Source organism: Scyliorhinus canicula, chromosome 22 (genome assembly GCF_902713615.1).
Source record: "Scyliorhinus canicula chromosome 22, sScyCan1.1, whole genome shotgun sequence".
NCBI lineage: Eukaryota > Metazoa > Chordata > Chondrichthyes > Carcharhiniformes > Scyliorhinidae > Scyliorhinus > Scyliorhinus canicula.
This window is the reverse complement of record NC_052167.1, coordinates 7,938,320-7,962,098: the sequence shown is the minus strand read 5'-3', so window position 1 is coordinate 7,962,098 and position 23,779 is coordinate 7,938,320. Positions and strand designations below refer to the sequence as shown.

Genomic DNA, 23,779 nt, shown 5'->3' with positions numbered 1-23,779 from the left:
TCAACATGATATTTCACATCATCTGCATCGTTGGAATTTATTGGGGTTGTACTATAGCTACTCTGCCGTTACTGCCGTGATACAGTGTGGAAAGCTGCTCTGAAGCTGAGCATCAAGATTGTAAATACGAACATTCAAAAGAAATTAGAAGAGCTTTGTTTTGGGAGATAAAACATGTAAAGATCACTGTATTGTGTAATATATCTTAATTACATTTGCAGATTTTTTTTCTCCTCTATTCCACCCCCACCCCCCAAATTGGGGCTAACACATGATCCATGACAAAAACAACAGGCAAGTGCATTAACTGTATTCTCAGGAAGGGACAAACCAGCAACACGGAACAATCTACTCGGACTTTTTCCCACAAACAAGTACCCCTCCATTCAACACGGCAGTATTAATGAAATAGAGAAGTTGCAATGCTGGGAATAGTGCCCATACATCCACACTTCACAAAACAGCAGCTGTATCACAGCACTCCTAGAAACAGGAGCCCTCCGAATTAGCCTTTACCCTGGGGCTTCAAAGAGACTTCCCAGAGCTGGGAGCAGAGTGTGATCACCACATGTGTAGTGCAGAGTCTCACCCCATGCCTGGAAAAGTGCTGGGAGTGAGAATGAAGACCCCCTGTTGCCAACACTGATGCTCGGGGTCAACAAAGTTCAGGTTTTTTGAGAGGGGAGTGTTTAAAATATTTAAATATTAATTCCTGGGTTCGCTGAATTGTGCCCTAAGGAGAGATGGAAAATACTGGACCTATATTCGCTCGAGTTTAAATGTTTGAGAGGTGATCACAACGAAGTGTACAAAATTCTTTCAGGGCTCAACAGGGTAGATGCAGGAAGAATGTTTCATGTGGCTGAGGATTGTAGACCAGCGTCACAGTCTCAGGGGCCGGCCATTTAGGACGAGATGAGGGGAATTTTTTTCATTTGGAGGATGATGAATCTTTAGAATATTCTACCTCAGAGTGGTGTGGAGGCCCGGTCATTGCATATATTCAAAACAGAGAACAATAGATTTCTAGATATTAAAAACATCAAAGGATATGGGGATGGATGCAGGAAAACGGTGTTCAAGTACATCAGCCATGATCAATTTGAATGGCTTCTATTATTACATAAACTCAAGGAAGGCTGCCAAAAAGAATGTTGGTCCAAGTATTGAAAATTATACAGGATTATAATTTAGATAGGATTAATAATCCAGTTAAAAGGAGATCCTTCAACCAAAAATGAGTACCACTTCTAGAAATGGAATTCATAATCTTAATGAAGAGTTTTCATGCAGGTTTTTTTTTAATTCAAAGTGCCCAAATCTTTTTTTTTCCAAATTAAGGGGTAATTTAGCGTGGCCAATCCACGTACCCTGCACATCTTTTGGGATGTGGGGGCGAGACCCACACAGACACGGTGAGAATGTGCCAACTCCATATGACAGGACCGGGATCAAACCCGGGTCCTCAGCGCCGTGACGCAGCAGTGCTAACCACTACGCCACTGTGCCGCCCCATGCACATTTTTGTGACCATAATATCAAAGGTAAACTGTTAAATGAGTTTGAACTAGCACACGATCGGAAAACTGAGGTCGACAATTCAAGAGATTTCCTTTTATTTGTAAACTGAACCTTCACATACATGGAAATAAACAATCCCATCAGTAAATATAATGTTTTTCAAACTGGATTAGAACATCAATGGCAGGATTCTACTAGTCCAAGGATGGTGGACTTGGAGGCTGGCAGGGAGTGGCCACTGAGGATGTTTCCATGGTTGGAAAGGAATGTGGTTTAACGCCAAGGCCATGAATGAGTCGCTCAGAGTGCTTTCCTCTCCGATCAGGGAAACCTATTACCTTCCCTAAATTATGTTTAAATTTATGCCTGCAAGGGCAGCTTCACAGTCTCCTGTCTACCTCACTAAGTGCTACCCACTTCCTGTGACTGGGCTGGCAGCGTCTGAAGCCTGCCCACTGTTATTAACACAACAGTGAATGTAGAGACAGTCGATCAGGAAGCCACTGACCATCTCTGGGAAACTCACTTTGCCAATCTGGCTCAGGGCCCTAATTTGGTCCAGTCCTTGGTCCTGAAGCTCAAGTCTAATCCTGTTAGTGTCCACTGCAATGTTGGAAATCAGATCACGGAGTCCTCAAGGTGCAGTGCAGAAAGAAAAACATACTGAACGGTTATTAATATAATAGCGATATAATAGGTTTCAACAAAAAAAATGAAGACATAAGAACAAATATTCCCAGACTGAGGAAACTGCAGTCCCTAATATTTCAGGGTCTTTATAGGAAAACAATTAATAAAAGGCACAAATCAAAATACCATTTGAAAGTTATCTTTCCATTCTCAATGCCATTTGTAGTTTGCCCCTTGACTTAGAATAGTTGCAATTCACCAGTGTGTTACAATTTACATCAGTTGACAATACTCTCAGCTCATCAGGTGTTTGGATTTAAGACTCAACTGTGATTGAGTGTATAAGGTAGGCTGAGAATTGAGTGCAATGCTGAGGGATTGCTTCTTCTTCAGATATGATATTAGGTTAGTTCTGCTGGTTCTGGTAGTTGTTGAAGATCCCAGGAAAGATCAAGGAGTCCTCCTGGTGCCTTGGCCAGCATTCCTCCCTCAATTAACACTACCAACAAACAGTTAACTGGAAATTATCTTATTGTGTGATCTTCCTGCTTTAAAAATGGTTGCTGTATTAACTTACATATTAACACAATTTATTTCAGGATATTTCATTGAGGGCGAAGCACTTTCACAAGTTTCTGGTCAAGATAATATGATCCTTCTACAGGCAGGTCTTCATTAAAGTCACAGTGCAATTAGCATGTATGGTCAACCTTTAATTCTGCCAGGTACAATACTGAGAAATTAGAATAACCAAAATATAATCTGCCACGACATTGCAAGAGATTGAGCAGATAATACATACTTCTGCCAAAGATGTCACACGGATACCAGAGACAGTACAGTACATTATCAGAGGCCTAAAGGTTACCACCTGCAGAGTGACAGAACAGGTGGGTATATTGCCAACTCTGCCAGCAAACAGATTTCTTTTCTCTCTAAAGGAATACTTGTAGATTGGTATTTACACAATTTTCTCTCAAGTGCAGTTTCAGAGAAGCCAAGTGCTGCTTCAGCACAAGTGAGGAGCCAACAGGAGGATATGCCAAATACGGAGGAAAACATGAAAACAGAGTTTGAGAGTCTGCAGTGGCAGTGAGTAAAATAGATAAACTTCACGCTTCATATTCAAGCTCAAGTTTTCAATGGCAAATTCTTGTGTGGAGTTACTTGTCAAAAGATGTTGTGTTTAAACAGGAGACAGCTGTTTACGCAACTCAAAGAACTTGTTTGGATTATTGGGGAGTCCCTGAATTGAAGTATTTTTTAAAAAAATTTCAACACTTAAGTTTATCTCATAATTGGTGACCAATATTTCACCTTAACTCTGCATCAACATTCCGTACGCAAGAGAAGCCTCGAGCGTTGATGGGGTTGTGCCAAATTAACTGATGTCAGCCATGATGCACAAAAGGTGACATGTGTGATCCGCCAGTAATTTTTTTCAATCATTCAGCAAGTTAAGGCTGTTAATAAAAGTATTCCTCAAGCCAATGAAAATTGCAGGCATTTCAGTTACCTGATTATGTACAGATACAGAAAATTACAGTATAACCAACCTGTCAACTGAGATACTCATCCAGTTGTGAGATCCCTGTAAATGGAGCACTTTCTCAGGGACCACCTCAACCATTAACACTTTCATAGGGGAATTTTGATTTTCAACAGAAATGAGCAACTTTTTAAAAAATTCATTTAAGGAGTGTGGGCTTTGATGGCCAGGCCAGAATTTATTGCCCATCTCTAACTGCCCTTGAGAAGATAAGATGGTGGTGAGCCCCTTCTTGAACCACTGCAGGCCATGTGGTGAAGGTACACACACTGGGCTGTTAGCAAGGGAGTTCCAGGATTTTGAGCTAGCGACAGTGAAAGGACAGTGATATATTTCCAAGTCAGGATAGTGTGTGGCTTGAAGGGGAACCTCCAGGCGGTGTACCCATGTATCTGCTGCCCTCATCCTTCTAGATGGCAGTGGTCATGGGTTTGGAAGGTGCTGTTTTAGGATCCTTGGCGCATCTTCCTGCAGTGCAGAAGATGGTACACACAGCTGGTCATGTTCATTGGTGGAGGGAGTGAATGTTTGTGGAAGGGATGCCAATCAAGCAGGCTGCTTTGTCCTGGATAGTGTCAAGTTTTAAAGTGTTGTTTGGAGCTGCACTCATCCAGTACTGCGCTGTAATGTTCTATGTTCCATCTTGAACCAAGGAAGTGGAGAGTATTCCATCACACACCTGAACTGTGCCTTTAAGTATGTGAACAGGCTTTGGGAGTGAGATGAATTACTCGCAAAGGCAAATACTGCAGAAAATAGTTTATATTAATTCACAAAAGTTACATTCCAGGAAATAACAAATACAAAATAAAATGAAATCTGAGGCATAGACTTAATGGAACCCAATCATAATTTTCCTATAATTCCCTAGTCTGAGCCTGTCCAAGTCAGAGATGTCTCAGTTTGATCACAATGATTTTTGCTCAGTTTTAAACAGGAACTGGTCTCGACAGTGGAGTCTTTTACCAGAGCTGTTCAAGTTCCACATGTCTCACTTTGTCCAATGCTTTCACACAAGTACAGACCCAACAAAACTCATAAAAATAACGAGCACATGGACAGTATGAAATGAAAATCGCTTATTGTCACGAGTAGGCTTCAATGAAGTTACTGTGAAAAGCCCCTAGTCGCCACATTCCGGCGCCTGTCCGGGGAGGCTGGTACGGGATGTTACCTGGTATGTTACTGGTATGTTACTGGTATGTTACCTTCCAATATTAAATTGTTTCAATCTATGATGGGAAGTGCTCACTGTAAACAAAAGAATCACCATGAGGTTCTGCTGTAATTGTCCATAACTAAGTGTCCACTTTGCACTATGTGGACAGTGAAGCTGCCCAACTGGAAACTTGATTTCCTGAGATTCTCCAACATTGCAGCTAAGTCACATTTACTGCTGGCGTTGTCATTGCTCCTGTTGACCGCCAGCTCCCATTTTAAATTTGGATCCATGTGTCCAGTGCCTGATAAGGAGGGTCACATTTGACAATATTTACACTAGAAACTGGCTCAAGGTTGTCTGCAATCCAGAATCTAAAATACAACTTCAGCAGTAAGAAAGCAGCTGAAATCTTGGTGCAGAGGCCAGTGAGAATCCATTATTTATCCTTTTATTTGTAGGAGGAGCTAGGAGAGAAACGAAAAAAAGGCTGGTATCAGTCTGCGATGCAACAAAGGCACAGAAAAGGAGGAGAAAGTGTTGTGAGAAAAAGGTAATTTTTCAGAGCGATTTATTTCCATGGTGAATTTCTGTCTTTATACAAGTAAATCCTGCATGTATACAATACCAATTTACTAGAAATGCCGGTTTTCCAGACAGACAGACTTGGCTTGTTTGATATTGTTCAATAACCAACTGCTTGCGACAAGGCACACAGAAGTCACGGAAGTCAACATTCCCTCTGCTTCTTTCTTTCTCTTTCTGATTCCCTCCTAATTAATTTATTTTAAGGCCATTCATAGTCCTGTAGTATGTCGGGGTTGACAAATGTTCAGTACTTCAGATTGCCGTGCTGTATTAAACATGCCGCAGTGGAGGTAAATTCCAGTCATTTGACTCTAAACCTGAACCTTCTGATAGCAAGCACGAGCAGCACAGTTTACCATTTGTTTTGTGCATAAGTGAACCAGTCAACTACACAATGGCAGTTTTAATGAATGTTCTTTTTTTACGGAATAACCGAACTAATTTCATAAAAACACAGATTTACCTGCACAGGTAATTTATGCTGCACTGAAATCCATCATATTTTTTAAGCATCTCCAAGCTAAGCTACCAAGTAATTCACAAAGATTGTACTGATTTATCCAACATGGAGTTTGGACATTCCCCACTGTGTTGTACCTCCCTCACCAGTCCACAAAACACATTGCTAACTGGCCAGGCTTAAGGGACTCAAATATGCGCAGGGTGCTGCTGTTGTTAACCAATTAAATCCGCACAAACCACTGGTCAGCTACATCCGGTGGATGTGCTATTCTGTGCACAATGTCATTTCCAGATTCATGAGATTTGACTTTGTTACTCCAATCGTTGCAATGTTAACATGATCAAAACCTACTGACATGATACGCATGTCACTCTGGTGATTAGATCATTTACAATATTGACACACTTGGTCACTTATCATTTTATGCTCTTTGTGAAGTAAAATCTGGCATGTGAAGCTTCTCGACAAATCTAAATATAAGAGAGAGATTATCTGCAAAGCCATTTCATTGGGTTTTGACTAAAAGAGAAACCTACAATCGAAGCGCTGATTTTATGTTGACAGATGTGGCGGATAATTACATAAAAGACCTGATATGACATTACTGCCAAATAAAATATCAGTAAAAAGCACGTAGCAATTAGTGATGGTCACAAATGTTTGTGACCTATTAAGGACAAACCATAAATCAGCTGCAAAGAAGATTACAATAAAGACTTGGAATCACGCTGCAAGGGAGGTCATTCAACCCACAATGCCTGTGCTGGTTCTTTAAAGCGTGATCCAACTAATCGCACACTCCTGCTCTCTTCCCATAGCCCGGTAATTTTTTTTCCTTTTCCGGTATTCACCCAATAACCTTGGTTACCAGTGAATCTGCTTCCACTGCCCTTTCAGGCAGCATGTTCCAGATCAGAACAAATCACAACATAAAACATTCCCGTCTCATTCCGAGTAAATTTGCCAATTATCCCAAATATATAATATATGCAGTGGAAATGCAGTTTCTCCTTATTTATTCTACAAAATTAGAGATCAGTCATGATCTGATTAAATGGCGGAGCAGGCTCGAAGGGCTGAATTGTCTACTCCTGCTCCCAATTCCTATGTTCACCTCTCATACTTTTACCTCCAGTAAATCTTTCATCTCCCCTGCTTTAAGGAGAAAAGCTAATTTCTCTAGTCGCTCCTTATAAGTGACATCCCTCAGCCCTGGCACCATTGTAGTACATCTCCCCTGCACCCTTTCCAAGACTTCTACAACCTTCCTAAAAATTGTGGTACTTAATAGTGGACCGAATTCTCCAGCTGATATACAATATATCACAAACAGTAGACAAGACTGTCAGAACTTTGTGGTAGTAATTACTAATGAGGGTTTCAATCAAGAGTTGTAGCACAAATTAATTCTAAAAATGTGAGCCACAGATTTATAGTTTGTGACATTGGAGTCCAAATACTGGAAGTGTTTGAATTTATCACAAGTAGCCACCTTACAGGTTTAATGTGCTTGTATATTTGTTTTCTGCTATTTTAACAGAGATGTTAAACTATTTGAAATGAAACAAATAAGCCTTCCATTAAAGTAGGAAGTGTATAGCTGATCTGGCAAGGTGGGATGGTCTCTCTCGGTCACTGGTCGGGCAGGTACAGGCTGTTAGAATCAACGTGTTGCCGTGATTTCGGTTTATTTTACAATGCCTGCAGACGTTCCTGCCAAAGGCATTTTTTAAAGAGAGATTTAAGGAATGATTACCTCGTTCATATGCGAAGGGAAGTTGGCCAGAGTGTGCAGGGGGTCGGGATTGAAGGTGCTAGCAACAGTGCTGCTTCTGATGGCCCTGGGGAAATACTCAGGGAGTCCAGTAATAATAGCTTCATTGAGAATTTGGAAGCAGTTTCGCCAACACTTCGGGTTGGGGCAGGGCCAAGAGAAATGCCGATTCAGGGGAACCACAGATTTGAGCCCAGGGAAGTGGGATGCAAATTCTCGGAAATAGGAGGAGAAGGCGATTAAGACATTAAAGATTTGTGTCTTGGGGGTCGGTTTGCAGGATTGAAGGAGCCGGAAGGGAAGTATGGGCTGGAGCAGGGGGAAACGTTTAGATACATGCAGGTGCAAGATTTTGCCAGGACGGAGATACAGAGCTTCCCAGTGGAGCCGGCCTCCACATTGCTGAGGGTGGTGCTAACGACAGAGGGACTGGAGAAGGGGGTAGTGTCGGTGGTTTACGGAGTTATTTTGGATCAGGAGAAGCCTGGAAGGGATCAAAGCAAAATGGGAGGAAGAGTTGGGAGAGGGTATGGAGGGGGGGTTCTGGTGTGAGGTGCTCCGGACGTGAATGCCTCCACCTCATGTGCGAGGTTGGGGCTTATACAGCTGAAGGTGGTATACAGAGCACACCGCACGAGAGCGCGGATGAGCCGATTCTTTGAATGAGTAGAAGATATGTGTGAACGTTGCGGGGTGATGGCCCCGCTAATCACATGCATATGTTTGGGTCCTGTCCAAAGCTGGAGGATTACTGGAAGGAGGTTTTTAGGGTAATCTCTAAAGTAGTGCACGTGAAACTGGACCCGGGCCTTCGGGAGGCCAAATTCGGGCCAGCCGGGGTTGGAAACGGATGCGGAGGCAGATGTTGTAGCCTTCATCTTGTTAATTGCCCGAAGGCGGATCCTGTTGGGATGGAGATCTACCTCTCCACCCTGTGCCCTGGCGTGGCAGGGGGACCTGCTGGAATTCTTGACTCTTGAGAAGGTTAAGTTTGAACTGAGGGGAAGGATGGAGGGGCTCTACAATTCATGGGTGTTATTCATTATGCACTTTCAAGAATTGGATAACATCGAACATTAGTGGGGGTGGGAATTGTATGTGTTAATGGTGACTATGGGTGATTCCCGATTCCTTTTTGTTATTTGTTTATGTTAACATGCGGGCCAATGTCTGGGGATTGGTGGGAGGATGGGATTGTTGTTGTTGATATGGGGATTGACATTATATTCGTTACTGTTTATTGTTGGTGGGAGAAAATTTGGGAGAAAATGTGCAAATGGAGAATAAAAATATTTTAAAAAATGTATTAAGCAAATTTTCCACAGGCACCTTTGGCTTTGATCGAACATCAATCCCCCAAGCAACTCAGATCACTTTGTTTGATGAACTGAAAGCAATAAATGCCATTACGAACCATAAAATAACAGAAGGTTATGTCATCACAAGTCATCAATAGGCTTTGGTCCATGTAAGACACCCACAAAGATCATCAGATAAATAAATGCATCTAAAGTAGAACAAAACATTTCACTTTAAAAGAACCCAGTGTTGGAGTTTAAAGTGGTACTCCAAGCTCAGAATTCCTATATTTATAAAGTCATAAATGTTTCAGTGACACAATATAATTAACATAACTGTATAATTTCATTACGATGCGCCAGTTACTCCTATTTATCCATTCTGTTTGTTTGAGTTTTACATAACCTGCTTATTAAATATCATGTACATACTTGATATATATTGAAGATCATTATGAGAAAAACTAGTCACCTGAAAATGCAAAGCAGATAATACTATTGAGCCTGGGCTTTTCTACTGAATTGCGAAAGAATAAAACATAGCTTTGCCCTTTCTGCTGCCATTCTCTGTGGAGCATTAGAGAGAGGTGGGTTAATTACATGCATGGTTGCTCTGAATTATCATGGATCCTGACTTGTAGAACATGCTCAGAATGCCGTTCCATGGCACAATGGGGCAGACCAACTGTAATAATTTCAGAAAATCGACTGCTGAGACTTTTATTGGCACAGAAGTCGCTCTTGCTGCTCGGCACCAATTACGCCAACTTGCATGCTGTGGTATTAGCAACACTCTGGCAGAGACAGGGCAAGGGACTACACCTCCTTTCAGTTATTAATACACATAGCGAAGCTTTTAGTTTGAGAAATGTTATAGGGTACAATGAGCTGATATGATATCAAGTGGGTTAGAAAAGCATGCAGCTAAGATGCACCATCAATGGCTTGAAAATGGCGCTCTACAGAGAAAAGCTCCAAATGAAGAACTCAAGTCACTTTTAATACGGAGCAAAACGCTACAAAATGCAATGGGCCATAATTTGCCAATACTTCAAAAAATAATAACTTTGCTGAATATCACAGTCTAAAAATGTTATGAGCCTACTGACTGCCGTCGTGTGTGTTCATCAGCCAATAAAATGAAATGACCAGATCAGATCATCAGAACCTGGACAGGTTGCATTAAGGTCATCTGTGCTCTAACCTCATGAATTTAAAAGCTATGTACACCATTTTAAATTTACAATCTGTGTTAAACAAATGAGCCATTTTATAGGACTAAGCAAGCCACGAACTAGCTGAGGAAACATAAAACAGGAGAGCAAGGAAATAACACAGAAACCTGAATAAAACAGTGGCTAAGGCCCAAGCGAGATGACTGTGTTCAATTCAGTTAGACACCTCATTTCAGCAAGGGTGTCGAGGCCTTGGAGAGCGTACAAACATTTACTGGAATGGCACTCGGGATCATAAGATCATAGCATGTGGGACTTTAGTTATGTGGAGACATTGGAGAACCTGGGGCTGCTCTGCTTGGAGCAGAGGAAGTTAAGATGATTTATAGAGTTGTTCAAAATTATGAGAGGTTTTGATTGAGTAATGTCATCCACTGTTCAAATACTTCCGATGTGAACCCAGGCAATTGTAACAGTGTGCGTAATTCTAGGGTGAATTTGAAATCAGTAAACTCGTCATAAATTTCATCTCTCAAATGAAATATTTCTCCTTTCTCCATATTTGGAAGATTGACATAGTTTTTTAAAAAGTGACCTTGGGGTGTGTCAGGCAAATGCCAGATAGAATATTTGGATATCAACGGCACTACACCTGGTAAACCAGAGAATATGGTCAACGTCTTATATAACCACGAGTTAATGATATCACTTTTGTCTCCAAGTCAGAAGGCCTGGGTTCAGTTTCCACTCCAGAGACTTCTGCACATAATTTAGGAAAGTCTTAGCCTTCATATATATTATCTCAGAGTGCAGAAACCTTTTAATTAACCAATGCTTGAATTTCTCATAAATTCAGCAAAAGTTAAAATTTTATTTAAGTCTTAATTGAGTATTTTTCTAATGCACAAATGCTGAAGCATCTAATTTGCACCAATCTTCATTCAGGATTAATTTAGAATTTCAAATTTACATCAATTTGGCAATCAGGATTATAAAGGTTTGGAGCTGCTCCAACTCATTACACTCAGATAAACTGTATAAAATGTAACGCTCTCCTATTTCAACTCAAGGATAGAAACTATCTTTAGGTGTGAGACTGTTTATCAGTTAATTTTTCTCCCTGAAGAGCGAGTGAACCTGTATCCTTCCTTATCTTTATGGCTCATTACTACACCACATGGTGCATTAATCGATTGAGTCCAAATCCCAGTTCACTAATGAGTGCTCCTGGGTGGAACCCTATTAGAACACAGCAAGTAAAATTGGTGTAATGAGGTATAGTTTAATCTCAAAAGTTTATTGCTTTTAAGGATTCCAAGGGTTCCTTAAGAATAAGGAAAAGCGCAGTATCTTCATACAGTCTGTGCGGCGTCTGCACGTTCTCCCCGTGTCTGCGTGGGCTTCCTCCGGGTGCTCCGGTTTCCTCCCACAGTCCAAAGATGTGCGGGTTAGGTGTATTGGCCATGATAAATTGCCCCTTAGTGTCCAAAAAAGTTAAGTGGGGCTTACTGGTTTATGGGTATAGGGTAGATATGTGGGCTTGAGTAGGGTGCACTTTGTAAGGGCCGGTGCAGACTCGATGGGCCGAATGGCCTCCTTCAGCACTGTAAATTCTATGATTCTATGAAATAGTGGCTTCAACCAAGAGTTACCAATCCCTGGAAATAAATCCAAAGTCTGTGGCGAGTACGGGTTCACTGGAAATATAAGGGGAGTTTGTGTGTTCCTGAGAGTTAGTTGAAGATTAATTGGGATGATTGAAACGTCACTGCAATCGCCTGGAGATGACTCAATTGCCTTTGGAAGTGAGAAAATTATTTTCCAGTTTTCCTAAAATGGCCCGAGGTTCTTTCTGTCTATTCCCTGGAAACTATGATTGATGGGGTGGAAAGGGTAGAAGGTAGGAGAATGGGTGATTGATGGTGCGGAGGTTGCAACATGTGTGGATGGGGCAAGCTGGATGGACTGGATGGGGATTTTGTTGTTGAAAAATCTGTGTACTAAGATGCTACAAAAGAGAACAAAGGAAATCCAAAGTGAATCATAGAATCTACAGTGCAGAAGGTGGCTATTCGGCCCATCGAGTCTGTACCGGCTGTTGGAAAGAGTCCAAAGTGATGGGAATAATACTGAAGAAATGTCACCTATTTGAGGGATTGATGAAAATTTAGGCAAAGTGAATTTCTGAACTGTTTTAGCACATTTTGACTGATGTAATCAGGTAGTTAATTCTAATATTTAAATATTTCCCCTGATTTTTGTGGTACAAATTATAGGATGCCACATCACAGAAACGGACCATTCATCGGTTTATTCCCCTGATAATTAAGCATTGAGGTCAGGTCTTGCTGCTCAAAACCACTCCAAAGTATCAGACATAATCCTTCCATATTTAAGTCGGCAATCTATATATACATGGCATTACCTACAGTACCATGTTGGAATGATTTAACAGTTTTGTTGCAAGCAATTGAATTGTACTTCTGGATGACACTAATGAATGAGATAAATAAAGGAAGCCTGCAATCTTTATCAGTCAGCATACACAAGTGTTTTGGAATTAGAATTAACCCGGTTTACTCCATTGTTATAGCTGCATTTAAGTCAAAATAGTGTCTGAAAGCCTTTTTCACATTGACATTGGAGTGTAAATGGCTGCTGGTAATATATTAAATTTCTGTGGCTTTTGTAGCTCATAGTCACTAGATATCAAGTCTTTGAACACATCAAACTGTAGCAGGGGAAGTGTTAATAATTATTTGTCTGAATATTAATAGGGATGGTAGTAGGTGCAAATCAAGTCTTAATCCCCTGCCCTTCAATAAGTAAAAATAATTTGCTGTTTAAAAGTAGGTTCAATGAAAGGTTCGAGTAGACAAATACTCTGCAATGTAGCATAAAAACAAACCTGCGCCCAACTACTGTGAAAGTAGTGGTATATTATTATAGCTCTTTTTATTTAATCAGATAATCAGAACATAACAGATCTCATAAACCAATATAAAACTCATCTCTACATTTGTTTCTCAGACTCTCAAAGTAGTCTAATAATGTGAAGAAAACAGTTTTGAAAGAAGATGATGGCAATATGAAGCATCTCTACAATCTCAACTGGTAGCCAAATAAATCGGTGCAATCTGTTAGCCTCACTGAATTGCACTTTAAAACGTTATAGTCCACTTTAAATTTTGGGATCTCAGAATGCCCACGATGGACCTTCCATGCCAAACCTTATCTCAGATAAGCAATTCGTGATTCCTTCTATTGCAATTCAATTTAAACGCCTGCAGAAAAACAACAGGATACAAATGTGCACGTCTCTCTGGGTCTCAGTCGTGCCTACGTTAAACTAACACAGCATGCACTCTGCTGCACAATTTAATGTACGCAGTAGGATTGGACATCACAATTACACTTTAGGAATGATTTTCCTTTGGGAAATAAAAACAGATAGTCCAGAAATCCAACTGCAGCTTTGTATACGGAGAGAGATGAGATAGCTTCTTATGTGATTCAGTATCAAAGATTATTTTAAGAAAATTTGGAGTCGCTTGGAGGTCAAACTTGAAAGTCAAAACTGAGTTGTACAAAACTGTGTTTGCATCTATTAGCTCTCATGTAGGTTCCCAACATCATTGTGCTATTGTGAGTAGATGCTGACAAGAAGGTTTGTCACAGAGACTTTGAAAGACAAAAATATGCAGAGGACCAGTCACCTTGGATTTTTCTTGCAGTCCACCTAATGGCTAGGAAAAGATGAAAAACACCATGTACAGAAGTGATAGAAATGTACACAACCATATCTGCGTTCACTTGATGAATGCGTACAGTAAGGATAAAGCTGAAGTGCGTTGTCAACATTTTGCTTCAAATGCACACATTTTCAAAGTTTTCACTTGAAGCACTAACTTACAAATCGGTGGCTTCCTTGTGAACAAATTTTATTAAACATATGCTCGAGACAAATTCCCACCCCGCCATTCACAATGTGACGACACTGATTCTACAAACTTCAACACTGAACTCATCCCAGATTTGATTTTAAAATTGTAAGAGACAGGACAACCATAAATGACAGAAGTGGGAAAACTCACTGACCCCAATGTTCACTTGTCCATTGATTCTGTTCACGTAACAGACATGCCAAACCTTAATTATACAACTTATAATCAATATCAGAATGTCAAGATGGTATCATCTGAGCCAAGCTTAAATTTGATCTCTACCAGTGATAATCCAGCTCTATAATTGGATTTTTATGACTTGCTCTTTGTATTTCAGTTTTAACTACAACAAATAGAATTGAACCGAGAAAAATCTTCTATCCCGGGGAAAACTTATCTTCGTCCCACCAAGATGATTTTTCCCTCTGTGCAATAAAGCATACCTTTGTGTTTCACTGTTTCCATGGTGATACTGCTCCTGTCCACTCCAGCGTGGATATCTCTTCCTCCAGAACCCTTGGTTCCTCATTCCTCTCTCTGATCTTTCCAGGTGAGCCATACTTTCACATGCCTCTGAAGAAAAGGATATTTAAAAAATGAGGAATAATATCTAGTGGTGTTATTGTTACATCGGCATTCCATTCTAATTCACCGAACACCAAGCTTGATCATAAAGCTTCTTGAGAAATTTGACAGGTCACAAATAAAGACACATCAAAGAGAGTCCTTTCCATTCTATTTATGTTTTCTGCAATTAAACTAGAGTCAGATCATCTTCTGTTTGAAGGAAACAGAGTCTAAAGGAACTCACAATTACTATTTATTTAAAATTGTTTGATCATCTTGAAATAATGCTGGATTCCACAGGTAATACAGGCACGGCAGGACCGCTGCAATGGATTATCCTTGGTGTGGGCACTAGACGTCAATGAGGCAGTTGTGTTTCAGTTGCACAGATTCACATCTCCACAAATTCAAACAAATTGAACTGCTTTAAAAAGTTACAGTTGTTAAATCTTAATGCATTTGAACTCAAAAACTGAAATTAAACCTTCACCATTGAGGCATAGAATTGTGCACATACTTAGTGTCTTTCTTATTCAATTTAGAAAATCTAGCACATCCCTTCTCTTTCCTCCACCTCTTAAGACAGCTCATACATTAATCTGATGTCTGCACGTGTATATTATTCATTTAAATTAATAATTGACCCAAATTCCAGAATGGACACAAAGTCTTGTGGAGACCAGTACAAACTGGCCTCGGAGACCCCGAGGGAGAGCCAGTTCATACTGGTCTCCACAAATGGCGAGCTTCAGGAACTTGGATAATGAGGGATATTGTGAGCTGACTCTAAAAGAAAAAGGAAGCATTTGTAAGGGTTAGAAGGCTGGGAACAGACAAAGTCCATGAGGCATATAAGTAAAGTAGGGAGCAACTTAAGCAAGGAGTCAGGAGGGCTAAAAGGGGTCACAAAAATTAATGATTAAGGAAAATCCCAAGGCTTTTTACACGTAACTAATGAGCAAGAGGGTAGCAAGGGAATGGGTTGGCCCACTAAGGGACAAGGGAGGGAAACTATGTGTGGAGCCAGAGGAAATAGGCGCTGTATTAAATGAGTACTTTGCATCAGTATTCACCAAAGAGTAGGGCTTGGGTGGTAGCATGGTGGCGCAGTGGTTAGCACTGCTGTCTCATGGCACCGAGGTCCCAGGTTCGATCCCGACTCTGGGACACTGTCAGTGTGAAGTTTGCACATACTTCCCATGTTTGCATAGTTTTACCAGGATGTATCCTGGTATGGCGGGTATTAGCCAGGCGGAGAGGTTGGATAACTCGGGTTTGTTCTCACAGGAACGGTGGAGGTAATGGGGTGACCTGATAGAAGAGTACAAAATTATGAGGGGCATGGACAGAGTGGATAGTCAGAAGCCCCCCCCCCCCCCCCCCCCACCCCACCCACCGAGTGGAAGTGTCAATTACGAGGGGACATAAGTTTAAGGTGCAAGGGCAGTTTTTTTGTTTACACAGAGGGTAGGGGTAGTGGGTGTCTGGAACTTCCTGCTGGAGGTGGTGGAAGCAGGTTCGATAGTGGCATTTATGGGGCGGCTTGACAAATACATGAATAGGTTGGGAATAGAGGAATAGGGACCCCGAAATGTAGGTTTTAGGTTCGACGTTTTAGGGCAACATGGTCGGCGCAGGCTTGAGGGCCAAAGGGCCTGTTCCTTTTTTTTGTTGTTCTTAGTTTGTTAATAAAATCTCTTCTGGAACCAAAACAAATGTTAGCTTAAGGTTTATTTCTAGACCTTTCTTCAGATCATCAGTATAGATCTGTATAAATGAGTGTCTGTAGATCTGCATAAATGGGTGTATGTGTGCATAAGTCATTGAAGATGGAAAGGCAAGTCAAAAGGAAATTTAATAAAGAATATCGTATCCTAGGCTTTATAAATAGGGACAGAGAGCAAGGGGGAAAAATGTTACAAATTGTGTAACACTGGTCTGCCCTCAACTGGAGCATTGCATCCAGTTCTCGGCACCACATTCTAGGAAAGATATGAAAGCACTAAAGGAGGGTTATATAGACAGATTGGAGAAATTGGAACTGCTTCCCTTGGAGAACAGAAAACAAGAGGAGATTTGATCGCAATCATGAAGGACGTGGACACAGTAGATAGGAGGAAGCTATACTCACTGTTGGGAGGATTGAGAACAAGAGGGCACAAATAATTTAAGGTAATTAGCAAAAGGAGCAAAGAAGATACACGGTGACATTTTCCCACTTGGAATGCACTGCCCAAGAGTGTGGTGGATGCAGATTCAAACGAGGCTTTCACAGGGAATCGGATTGCAATGGGCTACCAGTAAAAAGTAGAACATGGTACTGACTGAATTACTCAATGGGAGAGTCAGCATTAGGAGGCACCTTCAGTGCTGTAACAAATCTGTGATTCTGGAATGGTTTCTAAACATATTCATTAGTTTTGCAGTTGAATAGCCTAACGATTGCGGTCTGGACTATTGACCCAGAGGTCTCAAATTCAAATCGAGAAATCAAAATCCACTAATCCAGTAATTTGCGGGTGTAAACCATGAAAAGGTGCAAGATTGTCTTTAGAACACTACTGGTTTGCTGTTATTATTTGATAACCATCATTCTGATCCTATCTGGCTAATATAGAACTACATCCTTAGAGCAGGTGTTTGGCTCTCAGAGCCCTCAGACACCCAAAGGTGGAAATAAATATTGTCTTGCCAGTGACACTTATATATGAAAAGGAAAAAATTATTCAAAGACAAAATAATCATGCAACTGCAGCTTTGTTGCCGACTTATTCTCCAGAGAATTCAATGGCAACCCCAATTCAAGAAAGACTATGATTCCTCTGACTGACAACCATGAAAACTAACTTCAAAGAGTTTGATTCCATCCCATCAAGAAGCAGGGGCACATTATTTATCCATGAAATAATCAACAACCAGAGTAGTGAAGAGCACTAAATTAGTTTTGACACTGAACCATGGAAGGAAAAGATTGTGATTTTCAATCAGATCTTGTAAAAATTAGATATAACACCACTCGTGAAAAAATTATAGAAAGGACATTAGAGTTAGATTGTTCTTAAGAGGTATGGAACAATATGGGTAATTTCTTCCCCGTCAAACATGCAGTCATCATGCTGTGTGGTCCAACAGTCTTTGTACTCAGCATGTGCCAGAAAAAGGAGACTTCTTTAACTGCTTAGACCAACAGCTGTGTATTTGCATTTTTTTTTAAATGACAATTTTACCTGGTACCTTCCTAGAACTGGAGGCTGTAGCTGGGGTGACTATGGACAATAACTTGCATTTACACAGAATGTTTAATTATAGCAGCATAATCAGGAAAAACAACAGTATCTTTAACAATCAATCTGCCAAATATTGAGGCAGCTGAAAGGATAATAATAATAATAATAGCTTATTGTCACAAGTAGGCTTCAATGAAGTCACTGTGAAAAGCCCCTAGTCGCCACACCTCGGCGCCTGTTCAGAGAGGCTGGTACGGGAATTGAACCCGCGCTGCTGGCATTGTTCTGCATTACAAGCCAGCTGTTTAGCCCGCTGTGCTAAACCAGCCCCTATCAGAACTCAAGAGATCGGAGCAAGAGTAGACCACATGGCCTGTCATGCCTCTATTCAATATGACCAGGGCTAACATTCAGCATTTTAAACAGCAAATCTACTTTGTTCAATTTTACAGAGCTTCCACATTTCATAATTTTTAATATTTCCACAGGAGGCGTTCATGAGAAAAGATGTTTTCCAGGCTTCCACGGGTTTAATAGAAATAGAACATTGTGTTACTCTGTATAAACAACACAATTAGAACTGTGTGAAAGCTTCCTTGTTTATCTTGTTTATACATCTTTAATTATCAGACTCTGTTTCCCAGTCAGCTGAACTGAGGCTGTTGTTCCATCAGTAACGCACATGTTGGTTAGGTAGACAAAACATCACAGCCAGTGCCTGGACTCTGCTACTATCATAAACTGCCCACAGACTCCTCAACTGCATTGCAAAATGAAAAGCACTTTGCATGTCAATTGAATTACAGATACAATTGCCTCACTCATGTGAACATGAAATACTAGAAGATAGATTCTGATGATGAAGGCCCTTTGGCACACTTAATCTTCCCCTTCCAAAACACCTGCCCAATAATCATCTTGTTATTGCTGTGGACGTACTTTCTTCCTCCTATCAGAGCTTTCTTCGGAAATATCTCATTTTAAGGTGAAAGACCCAGGCTTATCACGTCAGTTCATTATATACTTACATGACAGATCAAAACCGCTGTTAAATTACTGCACTTACATATTGCCTCATCACGTGAATACATGCTCTCTCAACCAATCAGCTTTAAAGGAGATGCCCCAAAGTCAAAACATAAATTTTTCTATTGGCTAAATCCTCTGAATATGGCCCTTGTTTCTGTAAAGGTATATAGATTGATTTGAAATTAGTATGTTGCATAGTAATGCAACCCAACATCAAATTGATGTAGCATCAATCCCATTTCCTACTTTTGCCCTCCATTCACAGGCCTGCTGTAGACTGAGAAAGCGGACTCGGACCTGGTGAATTTTGGGGTATTTGGTAGGCATCCTGCAAGGAACGTGGGGTGAAAAATCAGGTGATGAGCCCGATGCCCAACTGTCTAGTTCGAAGAAATTTGAGGAATCTGACATGATTTAAATTCTGCTGCTAATCCCAATAGAATTCTTTACTTCAAATGCTACCAAGAATTCACAAAAACACCAATAACCAGCAACCATACAGTGAATGATATACAACAGACTAAATGTAAGAAACGTTAAACTTAATTTCTACAAGTTTTACTCATGGGGACTTCTTTATAGCAAGGTATTTTACAGGTCAAAGTTTCATATACTAAAAACAAACAAATTAAACTAACTAAAATTAAGAACAAGGATCCTAAAGTCTAAATCATACGATAAAAAAGAATATTATCATTAATATCTTTCATGATTGAAAGGTGAATGAGCTTATTCAAAATCAGGAACCTCAACATGCCAACGTTACAAATATGCTAAAATGTAACAGGAGTTTCAAAATAGGATTGGAGGATGGTTTTTATTAGAGTTCCCCAGGGTATGTTGTTAGGATGCCTGCTTTTCCAGACATGTATTAATGAATAATGAATAAGGAGAAACTGTTTCCATTGGTTAAAAAGTTCAAGTATCAGAGGACACAAATTAAATGTAATTGCCAAAAGCAGCAAAGACAAGATGAGGAAGGGATTTTTTTGATGTGCTGAGTGTTCAGGGTCTGAAATGCACTGCCTGACACCGTGTTGGAGGCAAATTCAATTGTGACTGTCAAATTAAGATTGGCTCATTATTTGAAAAGAAGAAAATTGAAGCACTATGGGGAGAAGGCAGGGAAGTGGCACTAGGTGAATTGATCTTGCATAGAACTGGCACAGACATAATGTTCCAGAAGGCTGTGCTGTAAACATTCTGTAACCCGTGAATTAGACAATATGACTAGAAACCAAGAAAAGAACGTGAAGACTTAAGACACTAGCATATTCTTTCATTGGGTAGTTAGGCGCAGATTAAAAGTTGGGAGTCAAGAGTTAATGTTGTACCATAGGGATCAACATCAGGACTATGCATCACATAAGTCATTAACCTAGCAAAGTTCAATTCAGTTAACCCTACCATTATAGAATTCAGTTGCATATTGAACCATCCTAATAAATATGCCTACATTCACTTACTTGGTAGATTATTCTAGAAGCACTTATTGAGTGAACAGTCAATTTAATTTTGACTATCTTGAATCTATGTTTTTAAAACATTTTTTTAGTTCATTCTGAAGATGCAGGCATTTCTGATAAAGCCAGCATTTACTACCCACCCCCAATTGGCATAGTTGTGAAGGCGGCTTAACCTCATCCAATTCAAGGTGCTGCACCGGGCCCACATGACTGGGACGAGGATGAGTAGGTTCTTTGGGGGTGAAGACAGGTGTGTCAGGTGCTCGGGGAGTCCAGCGAACCATGCCCATATGTTCTGGGCATGCCCGGCACTGGAGGAGTTCTGGAAGGGGGTGGCGAGGACGGTGTCGAGGGTGGTGGGATCCAGGGTCAAGCCAGGATGGGGACTCGCGATTTTTGGGGTTGGGGTGGAGCCGGGAGTGCAGGAGGCGAAAGAGGCCGGTGTGCTGGCCTTTGCGTCCCTAGTAGCCCGACGAAGGATCTTGCTACAATGGAAGGATGCGAGGCCCCCAAGCATGGAGACCTGGATCAATGACATGGCGGGTTTCATTAAGCTCGAGAAGGTAAAATTAGCCCAGAGAGGGTCGGTACAAGGGTTCTTTAGGCGGTGGCAACCTTTTCTCGACTTTCTGGCTCAACGATAGGGTACAGGGACAGTAGCAGCAGCAACCCGGGGGGGGGGGGGAAAGGGGGGGAGGGAAAAGGGGGGGAGGGAAAAGGGGGGGGAGGGAAAAGGGGGGGGAGGGAAAAGGGGGGGGAGGGAAAAGGGGGGGGAGGGAAAAGGGGGGGGGCGGACAATGACTGTTTGTTTATTTAATTTTAATTTATTTTTAAGTTCTTTTGTTGTTCATTGGGGTTGGGGGGTGGGGGGATGGGATACATATGGTCTGGGGGGGTTACAGTTATTATGGGTTATTTTGTTGCATTTCATTGTTTGTCGTTATGTTTTATATTTTCTGTAAAAAATTCCAATAAAAATTATATTTAAAAAAAAAGTTAATTCCCATGCTCTTCTAGGTTATCACGGTCATGGGTTTGGAAGGTGCTATAGAAGGTACCTTGGCAACTTGTTGCAGTGCAACTTGTCGATGGTACACACGGCTGCCACTGCCCACCGGTGGTGGAGAGAATCAATGGTGGATGGGCGCCAAACAAGCAGGCTGCTTTGCCCTAGGTGGCAACAAGCTTCTTGAGTGATGTTGAAATGAAGCTGCACTCAGTCAGGTCAGAATTGTGCTGCATATTCCTATGTAAAAATTACCGCATTCTACAAACTAACTCAAAAGGTGTAAGGGAAGCACTGATATATTTGTGAGAGATGGGCTATGATAATTGAGAGATGGGCTATGATAATTGAGAGAGATGGGCTATGATAATTGAGAGATGGGCTATGATAATTGAGAGATGGGCTATGATAATTGAGAGATGGGCTATGATAATTGAGAGAGATGGGCTATGATAATTGAGAGAGATGGGCTATGATAATTGAGATATGGGCTATGATAATTGAGAGATGGGCTATGATAATTGAGAGAGATGGGCTATGATAATTGAGAGAGATGGGCTATGATAATTGAGAGAGATGGGCTATGATAATTGAGAGATGGGCTATGATAATTGAGAGAGATGGGCTATGATAATTGAGAGAGATGGGCTATGATAATTGAGAGATGGGCTATGATAATTGAGAGAGATGGGCTATGATAATTGAGAGAGATGGGCTATGATAATTGAGAGAGATGGGCTATGATAATTGAGAGATGGGCTATGATAATTGAGAGATGGGCTATGATAATTGAGAGATGGGCTATGATAATTGAGAGAGATGGGCTATGATAATTGAGAGAGATGGGCTATGATAATTGAGATATGGGCTATGATAATTGAGAGATGGGCTATGATAATTGAGAGAGATGGGCTATGATAATTGAGAGAGATGGGCTATGATAATTGAGAGAGATGGGCTATGATAATTGAGAGAGATGGGCTATGATAATTGAGAGAGATGGGCTATGATAATTGAGAGATGGGCTATGATAATTGAGAGAGATGGGCTATGATAATTGAGAGAGATGGGCTATGATAATTGAGAGATGGGCTATGATAATTGAGAGAGATGGGCTATGATAATTGAGAGAGATGGGCTATGATAATTGAGAGATGGGCTATGATAATTGAGAGATGGGCTATGATAATTGAGAGAGATGGGCTATGATAATTGAGAGAGATGGGCTATGATAATTGAGAAGATGGGCTATGATAATTGAGAGATGGGCTATGATAATTGAGAGAGATGGGCTATGATAATTGAGAGAGATGGGCTATGATAATTGAGAGATGGGCTATGATAATTGAGAGAGATGGGCTATGATAATTGAGAGAGATGGGCTATGATAATTGAGAGATGGGCTATGATAATTGAGAGAGATGGGCTATGATAATTGTGAGCAAATCTGTTTTTGTCCTCATCTTTCATCATACCTCACTTGTTTCACGTGATATCAGTTTTATTAACGCGATGTCTACACCTTCTCCCCGTGTCTGCGTAGGTTTCCTCCGGGTGCTCCGGTTTCCTCCGACAAGTCCTGGAAGACGTGCTGTTAGGTGAATTGGGAATTCTGAATTCTCCTTCAGTGTACCCGAACAGACACCAGAGTGTGGCAAATAGGGGCTTTTCACAGTCACTTCATTTCAGTGTTAATGTAAGCCAACTTGTGACAATAATAAAGATTATTATTCCTCGACCTGCACCTTCTCCAATTTATTTATTGCGACATGACTAAAACTGGAGACGGTGCTTTCAGTCTGATGCATTATTAAGTATCAGTATAACTCAATGGCGTTCTATACTTTGAGCTAAACATTGAAGCATCCTATTCTCTTTATGAATTCCTTTATCATATTGTCTAGACATAAAAACTGGTTTGCCTCTTACTTTCCAACCCCTACTGGGTTATTTCAATTCCATTTATCTCACACACTGGCTGAGACAATGTAATAGTTCACATTTATATGCAACATCATTAATTTGCCATTCGCCTGTTCCATAACAAAATTAAATTATTTTGCAAATGTTTTAACTACATTATCTGACTTTGCTGCTCTCCCTTATTTCGTCAGACATGACTATACAACTAATTTTAAAACTACAATATTTTAGCTCCGAACTGTTCAGCATATCCCCAAATATGCTTCACAGTCAAGGTCTGTGCGCTAAGAGTTGTGGCAAATACAGAAGCCATTTTTCACACAGCAAGATCCCATAAATAGCAATAAAATCATTGACCAATTAATCCATTTGACAGTTGTGTTCACAGAATGAGTGTTAGCCAAAACTCCAGAAGTGCATCCCACTCTTCTTTGAAAAAGTGCCATGGGATCTTTCAAAC

The 23,779-nt window shown here is 40.7% G+C and overlaps 1 protein-coding gene and 1 long non-coding RNA gene across 12 annotated transcripts in view; one reads left to right on the top strand and one right to left on the bottom strand.

Annotated features, from left to right (window-relative positions):
- The window catches only part of LOC119956020 (serine-rich coiled-coil domain-containing protein 2-like), a 643,754-nt gene that overhangs the window by 343,396 nt on the left and 276,579 nt on the right, over positions 1 to 23,779 (bottom strand). For all 11 annotated transcript variants that reach the window (XM_038782737.1, XM_038782731.1, XM_038782738.1 and 8 more), the window contains one exon: positions 14,545 to 14,674. In XM_038782737.1, the coding sequence (XP_038638665.1) occupies positions 14,545 to 14,674 (130 nt within the window). The remainder of the gene's footprint in view (positions 1 to 14,544; positions 14,675 to 23,779) is intronic.
- On the top strand, positions 5,336 to 23,009 carry LOC119956022. Its single transcript, XR_005458576.1, has 4 exons — positions 5,336 to 5,412; positions 14,439 to 14,651; positions 21,408 to 21,614; positions 22,940 to 23,009. It is a non-coding gene; the product is annotated as an uncharacterized LOC119956022 (long non-coding RNA).